Source organism: Momordica charantia, assembly GCF_013281855.1.
Source record: "Momordica charantia cultivar OHB3-1 chromosome 8 unlocalized genomic scaffold, Mcharantia_2.0 BLBB01000008.1, whole genome shotgun sequence".
Taxonomy (NCBI): Eukaryota; Viridiplantae; Streptophyta; class Magnoliopsida; order Cucurbitales; family Cucurbitaceae; genus Momordica; species Momordica charantia.
This window is the reverse complement of record NW_028275166.1, coordinates 4,551,357-4,562,788: the sequence shown is the minus strand read 5'-3', so window position 1 is coordinate 4,562,788 and position 11,432 is coordinate 4,551,357. Positions and strand designations below refer to the sequence as shown.

Sequence of the window (11,432 nt, the reverse complement as noted above, 5' to 3'; positions counted from 1 at the left end):
TTTGCAAGTTTGGAACTTGAATGCTTTTGTATAATGCCATACTAAATGGGTTGTCTGCAGAAAAGCCTCTGGCAGAATCAAGAACTCTCTTTGAGGCATTTCTACAAACACATTACAGACTGACAAAAACAATAACAAAATTGGCAATAGAACATAGCAATCTGAATCTGAATCAGAGAATCAAAGAGGAAAACAAATCAGACAGATGCATACAATTCTGGAACAAAAGAAAACCACCTGAAACCACAGCTCCATCTCTCCGGTAGAGAAGGGCATTTGGGAAGCCAATGCCAAGTTCTCCGGCAAAATTTGTAGTACAAAATCTCCGGCCAGGTGTAGCAGCAGAGACAGATGGTTCCCTGATGCCAAAAGCAGTACACATGCTCGTAATTGTGGTAACAAATCGACATGAACTTCTTACAAATCATCTGTGGCACGCTTTCCACTTCCAACCAATTCCCCTGTTCCGAAAATTCCCATAATCTCAAGCTCCTCGAAATCCCATTCCTCCCAATTCCACCGATCATATACAATTTCCTATCTCCATCGCTCACCAATCGAACAAACGTGAGCTCCTCAGGCATTACGATATCGGTTTCCTCCCACTCACCATTCTCCAAATCGAAGGAAACTATAGAAAACGGTTCTGGCGTAACGAAATACAAACGTCCTTTATAGCAAGCAGCTTCTTGGCGATGCTTATCCCCGAGAATCGGCTCGAAATTGTCGAATTTCCGCCAGGAATGATCCCTAGAATCGAAGACCAGAGCGGAAAGAGGAGACGAACCGGGGAAGAGCGTGAAAATCTTGTACCCTAGGGGCACGGAAACCAACGTCAGGAGCTCGAATGCGAATGGATAATAGGGAAATTCGATAACTCGCGACGATTTGGTCAAGAGATTGCAAACAACGAAGGAGCAGGAATTGCGGAGAGAGAAGCAAACAAGGCCATTAGCGGTGGAAAGAAGAGCAGTAGAAGGAATGGCGGAGGGAACCGAAACGGAAACGGAGATCGGCAGGCTCCGCCAAGTCCCGAGAGCAGAGTCGTACAGAGGGAACTGGCGGAAACATTGGGGATGCGCGAGCAAGAGGAACGAAGAGAAAGAGGAATCCGAATGCTTGGAGACGAAAGAAGGAGAATACAACAGAGAATCAAAATGCTTGCAAGTGGATCTTAGGTTAAAAAATGTTCTGAGAGGGAGAAGAGAGAGTACGTGATCGAGAAGTTCCGGCGGGAGTTGGCTCCAGATTCCGGGATCCATTCCCGGCGACAGGGAGGCCGCCGGAGAAGGAACGTCCTTGTGTTTGGCGGTGACACTGAACTTGGAAAGATATTTGAAGCTCCGGGATTTTTCTCTGGTTCTCATATCTGAAATTCTGAAACACAGTAATGGAGATGCAAAAACTGCAGAGGGGCTAAGAAGAAGATGAATGCAGGGGCGCCCTTTACATACCAAAGGGCAAAATTAATTAATTTACAAGAAAACAAAAATATCAAATGGTTCGCTTTTCTTTAAAATATTCGTAAATATGCTATTTTTTTTTAATTAAGATTTAAACTTTCAAAATTGTTTTGATTTTTTAGCGAGGTTTATTATTGTCTTTAAACTTTAAAATCTAACTATTCCAGTGTTTTTCTCCCTTTTAATTTCAACTTATTAATAACTAAACTTTGAATATGTATTTTAACGAATTAAAGTGAATAAATGTATTCAAATCAAATAGGTTACTTAAATATTAGATGACAAAATAATATAACAATCTCCCAAAAGTTTAGAGACTATAACAATTATTTTAAAGTTAACCGATTAAAATATATATTTTGAAAGTTTATAAACTAAAATGAAAACAAATCTCTATAGGTTTAGAGATCAAAATAGAATTCAATAAACTTTAAACTAATGGGATTATGTTTGAGTTTTTTTTTTCTTTTCTTCAACCTTATGATAATAACTATATGTTAACAGATAGGAAACAACAATGGAGGAGTTCGAACATAGGACCTCCTATTCTAATATCATCTTAAAAGTGAATAAATCACCACTCAATCCAAAAGTTTAAACTCATAGGTAATAAATTTAATTCATATATTAGATATCTAACCATAATTATAGTAAAATTCTTTAAAAAAAATAGTAATTACTTATTAACATATAGCATTCATAGGAATTATTCATGGACTTATATATTAAGATGTTGTGGATAAAGCCACAGCGTACTCCTTGTTCAGGTTTATGGCTTCAATATGTTTCTCAATGGACAGAGAAGATCGTTGAGATATAGTCTACAGATAGACTTTCCATCATACTCCGCTTAATATTTTTAAGCTAATCTAAAGTTTCACTTTTTTAGCCTTTTAAATGCTATTTTTGTTGATTTATATATTGATGTATGATTTAGATTCGAACTCCAATGTCAAATATTTTGACGATAACCATCTAAACATATAAGAGATTTGTTGGTCGATGGAGACTACGTCACTAAGTCCAAAATGTAAAATTGTAAAACTTTCCGGTCTATCTTCTTATTTATACACGAAGTATTATTATATTGGTTTTAGTGTACCTGCTCGATCAGGTTCGGTTCAGCTTAGTCTGGTCCAATCGAGTGGTCATATCCAAATGATTTGACACAAATGACTCCACTCACGTCGCTTCTTTTATCTCACTTCCAGTGCAACATTATAGACATTAAATATTAAAATATCATAGAAATGAATCATATTATTGGGAGTTGATAAAAATATCATAAAATATCTATATTTTGTTTTTCACTGATTAGTTTTCATCTCATAGAGATATTGGTGAAGATATCAAAAAATATCTGTCATGATCTATCACTTATCAATCGCTGGAATATTTCAACATCAGACCTATATTTCAAAAAAGTACATAAAACATATCAAACACATTTTAATTATTTTTCAAGCTTTGTAAAAAAATTAATAGTTATCCTTAAGAAAAAGAAAATAGATAATTACTAGTGAAATTTCAACAAACTTACTTGCTTAAAAAAAAAAAAAAAAACTTACTAGATTTTATTATTATTATTATATATATATATTTTTTTAGTTTGACTCAAAATAAAAAATTTCTATACTAAAAACAGATGTTAAAGATAGCAAAAGGGTAAAATTATAAATTTAATTGGTAAACTATTAATATTGTAGAAATTTAATATTTAAATCCTAAAAGGTTTGAATTATATTTTAGAAAAAATTAGATAAAAATGAAGGAATTTTGGGAACCATCTCACCATAAGGTCTCTTATCTCTTATTTGCTATAAAACAAATTTTCATACTCCCAAAAATTGTCATAATTTACCCTTGGCATAATAAATCATATTATTGCGTTTTTTGGGTTAAACATTTTATTCAATAAAACTTTAGTGAAATTTTTCATTCCCTCAATGTTCCTTTTGATTTTAAACTAAAGAGATAAAAAAAAAATGCTCCCTTTTAACTTGTAATTAATTTTAAGAAAAATTGCATTATTTGGGTAAGGAAGATAGTTCATAGTTTATTAAGTCTAGCAACAAATTTCAAGGCTTTCAATTGAATAGAATTAGAATTTTGTTAATATAATTGAAAATAGACGAAGTAAAATTCTACATAATAATCTTATGTTAATTATACTTTGGCGATTAAATAATCACATATGAATATTGAATTTTTTTTTTCTAAAAACTTATAGATATGCGTATTGAATTTTTTTTTGATACAGATATGTATTGAACTTAGTACAACATACTAAACTAGTAATTAATTTTGTATTAACTATTGATGCATTATGTCAAGATTCCACCATCTTAAACAATTCAATGTCATGATTCTACTCTTAATGACGAGTGGTAGACTAGTACTCTAACCCAAGAGACTTCTATTTCAAATTCTTCCTGATGCAAAAAATTTTGGATATGTATTGAACTTAGTACAACAGTCTAAACTAGTAATTAATTTTGTATTAACTATTGATGCACTATGTCAAGATTCAACCATCTTAGACAATTCAATGTCATGATTCTACTCTTAATTACGAGTGGTAGGCTGTTACTCTAACCTAAGAGACTTCTATCTCAAATTTTTCCGGATGCGTCAGTGTTAAAAATTAGTACAAACATGTGTTAGTTTATGTAAGTGTTTCCACATTTTAAGAATTAGAGGAATTTAAGGGTAGTGGTATTTTTAGTAGATTAGTGGTGGGTTTTCTTATTTCCATAGAACTTCCTTCATATGGTATGACTTCCACTTTGTTGTTCCATTCAAATAAATTAGAAAAATCGACAAAGAGAAAGAAAAGAGCTTCGACACTCGAGTTTATAGGAGCCTGAAGTAATAAGTAATAAGTATTTGTTTGAATACGAGCAATTGGATGCATGTGCATGAGCCGATGAGAATTGAGAAGCCATTGTATATTGATGGTTTCGTGATACATTTTTCTTTATTATTATTATTATTATTTTAATTTTGGAGGGGACCAAAATTGCTTGGTGTCTCTCTGTGATAGCTTAAACTCATGGCTTTCCCTGCACGTTGCTCGGTTGGCCTCTAAGTAAACCGCCAACGAGTATCCTTTTCTTTTCAACTTTTTCTACAGCACGTTGCCTTTCCAAACAAAGTCGTATGCCAAAAGGCTGATTTGTTTTTTTCTTTTTTCTTTTTTCCTTTTGGTAAAGGTAGATCAAGTTTACAATCCATATAATTCTCTTTTTCCAAATCATGACGTATAGTTCTAGAACAAACCCAAGCTTTCCAATCATATGATCCCGAATCCAAGAAATTAAAACAAAGCTACCAAACTCGATGAAAAATGAAACGGAAAAAAAAAAATACTACACAGCCAACACAACATGCTGCACATGAGGAAATTACAAAATGAAACAAAGGGGTGGACTTTTCCCGAGTCCCCGCCCCATAGTGCACGTTTGAAAGAGAGACCGTAGAATCCATTGAAAGATGATACACGTCTGGAATATTATGTACATGGCGAGCAGAGTTTCAAGGATGGCATCAGCATTGAGACTGAACTTCCCGCCTGTCGACGACGATCAGTCGCTCCAGTTATCCTTGTTTGCCGTGGATTCCCAATCCTGCGTGTCCACTGAAATGGAATAAGCTACCATCGCTCGTATTATTGGAAAGAAATGTAGAGTCAACTTGACTCCATGCAGTGATACGAGTCCAGAAGACGTACCAGTTCGGTAGAGTTCCGGGATGGAGACCAGACAAGAATTTGCCTATCGTTGCCACCGGTGTACAGTTCCTGAGGCACATTGCTAAACTTTGAAACAACTTTATAATTTGTTCCACTGACAGACTTTCCAATTTCTGTTGAATCAATATAATGGCTGCAGCATATGATTGATGAATGCAGAGACGGAAAGAGAACGACAGTCGTACCTGATCTGTGAAACTATACCAGCAACAGTTCACGCCTTCATAATGGCCGCTGAATGTCAGGGATGTCTTCCCTGTCCACATATCAAATGCCTAAAAGTTCAAGAAGTCAACTAGATTCATATGTAAGCTGTACGCACAGAAACAAACTGAAAGATATAGGAAGGAGTATGTACTTTAACAGTTGTCATGCACGGAGCAAATACAAGGGCTGAATCTTGAGATGTAGCTAATTGCAATGGCTTATTGATTTGTAACCGGCCCGTTTCATAGTTTACAAGAGTATTGCACCCAGATTCAACATCCCACAACCTTAACCTTGAATCAGAACCTGGAATGAAAATGGAGATGAAGAGCGAATACAGATTTGCATCAGTATCGTTTTGTCCTCTTTTGTTTTTTTTTTCTTTTTTCTTTTTGGTGTGGGGGCGGGAGTGGTTGGGGCATACAATACTACAACATGGCCACCTCAACTCCAACTGATTGTGGGAAAAGAAAATCCTAACAAGATGAGATTGCTAATGAATTGGCAATCAATAGATCTAATTATATCACAAAACAGTTCATATCAGGTTAGAGGGTCTAATTTAATCCTCCAACAATCATTATTTGTTAGAATAGAATTAATGCAGATCTTGTTGTTGATATGACAACATACCTATCAGCATCATTATCACCAAGATGTAGGTACATGGCTACCAATTATGTCTTCTTTTTTAATCAAAACCTAATGGCAATCTCTTTCTAAATTTCCCTCATGCCTCAACAATTCACTAACTTTTTCCTCCATCTAAACATGATGTCCTGCAGCCACTTTTACTCAGGGAAACCACACCTTTCTACAGATTATTAACTCTAGAAATATTAATATAATGAATTAAACTGCAATTAATTTGGTTGGAAAAAGTTGACAGAGGAACCAGACCTGCACTGAGAAGGTACATGCCATCTTCAGTCACTTTTAATCCACTAACAGCACCAAAGTGAGCAATAGATCGATCCTGACTGGAGAAAAGTCCTGGGTGTAGCCTTTGCCTTGTGGATCCCTTAGCTGGCAGTTTACCTATAGATGATGGCTTTGTTGCATTTCCATTGGCTAGTTTCTTATGAGGCATGCGAGATTTCATATTTGATCCTTGGCTGGCCGAGAGGGACTTGGATGTTGATAGCTGAGAAAGAATAAAATGACAATTGTTAACTAACAAACAAACGAACGGGTGGATACTAAGAGGGCCAAACTAAATGGAGTGGAAGATAGAAGAGTGAAGGGGAACCTTATTTGTTGCAGAAATAGGTGGACGCCTCCCAAGCTGGGACTGAAACTGATCCAGAACGCGAAAACATCCAGCTCGTCTAATGTCCCAAAAACGTATTGCTCCATCACATCCGCCAGTAACCAAAACCCATTCACTAGAAGCTGACCATTCTACACTCATTACACCATCTATAAAATGATAAGACCAACATTAATGTCTATAGATATAAACTTTCATAGATAAAATAAAAGGTAGGCAGAAGAACAGAAAACATGATAGAACTGGTCGATGAATGAATTTCATACCATAACCAGGTGTGCAAATTGTAGGACAGGCAAAGTACTACATAATCTTACAGAAAAATTAGACGGCAAAGGACATAGACCACAGTTCAATACCACAATAAACCTCTAGTTTTATCACTTCTGTAGGAATAGGATGAAGATAAGATGTAGCTGTTTCATCTTTCTTTCTTTACATTACAGTTATGTTCTCTAGAAAGAAAGCATTAGAGTTGCTAGTTGCTCACCTTGTCATATCTTTAATTATGTTAATTAAGGTAGCACTGATTTTAGTTTCCTTTTGTTTTTTTGGGGAGGGTGAGGATCCGTAGTGAAATTAATTATGCCCAAAAACTCTACAGGATAATAAATTGTCAAGCTCTTAAACTGTTGTTTTGCTTCCCATACCGTATCCTTGCTCAAAATCATAAAGTATGGATATGATCCACAAATTGATTAAAATTAGGGATTGCAATTGTTATAACACTTCGAAACTAAAACAATGTGGTACAACTTAAATAGGGCAACCCACTCTCTTAAAATTAAAAGTATAGACCATCACCATACCACGATGTCCAGATAATGTGTGAGAAAATGCCCCCGAGGAAATATCACAAAGGCGAACTTGAACATCTTCTGTTCCAGCAGCAATGAGCATGTGTGATGTTGCCAAAGAGGACATGGCCGTCCTATAGACTTTTCCGGGCAATTTAAAATTCACGACCACCTATAAGATGGAAATATTAGTTTAAAACAAATATTGTTGTGTAAAGTCCACATGACCTCTAAGTTGCCAACCTGAGTTGTATTTGTATCCCAGACATTAATGTGATGATCATATGACCCAGTGACAAACAACCCGGTATCGATGGGATACCATATGGCCGAGGATATTGCATATTTATGTCCCTGTTCATGCTGCTTATCAACTGCAAAAATGCATTGGTGCTTTGCAATAAGACCCTCAGAATGAGTTGCACGTTGAATATCAAAGACAGCAGCAGATGCATCTGATGCTCCAGATAACAAATATCTCCGCTCTGTCAAATCAACCTGATTTCATGATCCAGAATGTCGGTGCTAGCAGCTCTTATTAGTTTTATAAGCATGTCATGAAATCTGAACAGAGATAGCTACTAAAGAATGAAATCAAACAAAAATCAAGCTTAGAAATCCAGACACTAAATTATGTCACCAATGCCAAACTCTATTTCTTCTTTAGTAACCGTGAGTATTCGAGCGGACTTACATGTGCCTCAACTAGTCTCAGGGCACAATACGCTTGACTCTACAATATTTGATGTCAAGGAACTCATAGAATATTTGATATCCTAGGATAGATGGCCACCATGGTTTAAACCCATGACCTCAAAGACCATATAGCTTTACAATTTTTGCCTCTTTGACCATTGGGCCAACCACGGTGGTTCAGCTACAAGGCCATACTCGACCTAAAAGAATATTGAAATTCAGAGAAACAGATGAGGTAAAATAAATATAAAATAGTGTCGATAGAGTTATCAACGGAAAAATAATTACAAAAGACACCAATGTCGATCTGATAAAATGCTAAAGAAAGTAGCATTACCCTCTGCAGTTCTCCACTAGGGGTTTTTACAGAATTAGTTTTTTCCAAAAAGTAAACGACTAAGTCCAATTACAAACTCAGTATCTTTGAGAAAGGTCCAAAATGACTAAAATTCTCTATAATCAACAAAGGAATTTGGCATCCTTACTCCTGATACCGGCTTAGGAGAACACAATCAAGAACATAAAGTCATACAATGACCTTCTTAAGACGTTGAAGTATTAAACAGCCATCTCAGGAATGATTTTACTACAATCGTCATTATTCTTTTTATTACTTCCACGTATTTCAGCTCCTTGTGTTCCCTACTTTCTGTTATGTTCGTTCACCTTTCATATTCTGCCACTTTTGTGGGTTTTCAACAAACTTTAGTCTGTTGATAATTCGTCCTCTCAGAATCAGTGCCTAGGTCATTCACCAATTTTAACTTCTTTCCTTAAATGTTCTCTCCTCTATCTCTACCGGTTTGAGCTTCACGGTGTCGGAGCATTAGGCTTCTTCTCGGAAGGAAAGAAAGAAAACAAAAGAAGAAGAAGAAAGAACCCGAGAAAAAATGAACAATGGCAAATCTCTTTTCTGGTTATGGGTCTTCCACCATCAACGGACAACATCAAATTCCAACTACAACGATAAAACCTAAAATCCCAGCTACACAGGTTCGAAGCTTTGGGACTAAGCATATCGCGCAGAAACGAATACTGAACGAAAATCCACAAACTAAACATTTCCTTTCCTTTTTCCCGCTGCTCAATTAACAAAAATGAACACAACCCGAGAACCATAGTTAATTATGACAAGCGTGAGACTAAACATATCGTGCAGAAATCACCAATTCGCAATCCGTTAATAAACACAAACAAATAACCCCGCACCAAAAAGAAAAGGGTTGACAATGAAAAGGTTTAAATTCTACTCAGATAATACGATCGAACAATTTCCAACTTCGTTAACTTGAATCCATTAGAACCCAATATGTTATGATTAAAAAAATAAAGAAAAAAATCGAAGATTACCTGAAGTGAGTTGACGGAACCTCTATGGGGAGAGACAATGTCCTTGTGATTGGAAAGTTGCAGAGTGCTGATTCGATCGGATTTAAGACGATTTGCGAAAGAATTTGGGCGGAGTTTTCCCGCTTCTCTATCTCTAATATTCTTCCACATTCTCCAAGCATCTTTGCCCTCATGCAAAAACGCTGTATCTTCGTCGCTTTCTCTATCTATTTTCCTGCAACAGTATCTTCTCCCACTTGATTCCTTCAGACGCAGAGCGGTACAAGCTATCAAAGTCCAAGAATATGTACCCTGCGAAACCCCAATTCCGAGGCCACCAATTGAAGCTTCTTCAACTTTATTCGTCCCCCACCCACTGTTCCTTTCTCTTGATCCGCTGCTCTCTTCTCCTCCTCTTTCGTTATCTCTCTCTCTCAATTATTATTGCCAATTGGGAGTTGGAGAGAAGGAAGATGATCGATTTGGGCTTCCGTGGGACGACCGCTGGCAGATCCAAACTTCATAATACGCACACGATACGTTTTGGGCCAACTCCTTGTCTTGATCTGACAAAGAAAAATAAATAAATAGATCGAAGCTTAGATTATAAGCCGGGGATTTCAACTTCGCCCATTGCTCATATCAGCTATTATAACTTTTAGTTCATGTATTTTGAAAGTTGGATCTAATAATATTTGAAAAGTGTATTCGATGGGTGATGAATTTAATAGATTTTTAAATCTTCAATTTTGTGTTAAATAGATTTTTAAAATACATATTGTGTCTTGTAAATTAAAGACTTAGGTACACATTAAAATTTTGGTGACCTATTGAATACAAAGTTAAAATTTCAATAATTTACTAAGACATTTTTTTGTCAAAAACGAATATAGCTCGGTGGTAATTGACATACGTCTCTAATCAACTTACTAGACATTTTTTTGTATTTAGTTATAAGATACTTTACCATAAAAAATTATAAATTTATAAGATAAACTATTTTTATTCTCATACTTCAATAAATTTTAATTTGGTTTCAATCTAATCGGAGCATAATTTGGTAAATAAACTTATAATTTAAACTATATTAAATTAGTTTAAATTTTATGTTAGTCTCGGCACTTTTAACTTTTTTTTCTTTTATAATTATTATTTTTGACATACCTTAATACATTTTTATTTTATTTTATTTTAATCTTAACACAATTAAGTAAATAAGATGCTAATTACTTTTCTTGAGTCTAAAGATCTAATTTGATTCACATTTGTGTTTAAAGTAATCATACATGATAATGTCTGAACTTGTCAACTCACATCAGAAAAAAAATTTCATGGTAAGTAACGTGTCAACATTGCAATTTTGTTATTTAATGAAACCACATTTCTTTTAGCATAATAAGCGGGGATTCAAACTCATGACCTATTGGTAAAAGACGTGTATCAATTTTTGGTAAGCTAGACTCATGTTGACGAAACCGAAATAATTGAATCAATAGTTTTTTTTTTTTATGATTTCTAATGAGTTTTTTATTATACCTAAAAAGACAAAAAGTTTCATTACTAAATATTACAGGTTATTATCCGAAGTCAATAACAAAAATATAAAGCATTTGACTAATTTAATCTTACTTTTTCTTAAGTAGGTGTTTTGGCTCCACTTTTGACTTTTACTCTCCTAAATTAAAAACGGTTGATTTGGTAGGTTACAAATAAACAACTCGATTAAAGAATCTACTAATTCTTTCCAGTAAAATAAGAGGTTCAAATCTTCTACCATAATTTTTTATACTTAGAACAAAAAAAAATTATTATGTAGCCATTATTCATTTATTTATTGTTATTTTTTTGTGGGAAAAAAAAATCATTGAGCCCTCAAGGAATAAAATTTGTCCTCCAAAGATCCTCTACCCAATGAACAA

At 34.9% G+C, this 11,432-nt stretch overlaps 2 protein-coding genes across 6 annotated transcripts; both read right to left on the bottom strand.

Annotated features, from left to right (window-relative positions):
• Nucleotides 1-1,466, bottom strand: LOC111004678 (Galactose oxidase/kelch repeat superfamily protein). The gene has a single exon (XM_022275800.2). The coding sequence runs from the start codon at nucleotides 1,365-1,367 to the stop codon at nucleotides 198-200; it is 1,170 nt and encodes a 389-aa protein (XP_022131492.1). The 5' UTR covers nucleotides 1,368-1,466; the 3' UTR covers nucleotides 1-197.
• A 3,219-nt stretch (nucleotides 1,467-4,685) lies between these two features.
• Nucleotides 4,686-10,054, bottom strand: ATCSA-1 (Transducin/WD40 repeat-like superfamily protein). Of its 5 annotated transcripts, none has more exons than XM_022275815.2 (9): nucleotides 9,535-10,052; nucleotides 7,732-7,986; nucleotides 7,501-7,660; nucleotides 6,671-6,840; nucleotides 6,322-6,565; nucleotides 5,573-5,727; nucleotides 5,400-5,489; nucleotides 5,194-5,262; nucleotides 4,686-5,100 (listed from the first exon to the last, which is right to left on the bottom strand). In XM_022275815.2, exons 1-9 carry the CDS (start codon nucleotides 9,682-9,684, stop codon nucleotides 4,975-4,977), a joined length of 1,419 nt encoding a protein of 472 aa, XP_022131507.1. In that variant the 5' UTR covers nucleotides 9,685-10,052; the 3' UTR covers nucleotides 4,686-4,974. The 5 variants fall into 5 exon arrangements, 3 of the variants coding, with proteins under 3 accessions (XP_022131507.1, XP_022131509.1, XP_087984009.1); XM_022275817.2 differs by having other exon boundaries at nucleotides 4,686-5,089; nucleotides 9,535-10,051; XR_002600634.2 differs by having other exon boundaries at nucleotides 5,020-5,089; nucleotides 5,400-5,470; nucleotides 9,535-10,053.
• Nucleotides 10,055-11,432: the final 1,378 nt, after the last annotated feature.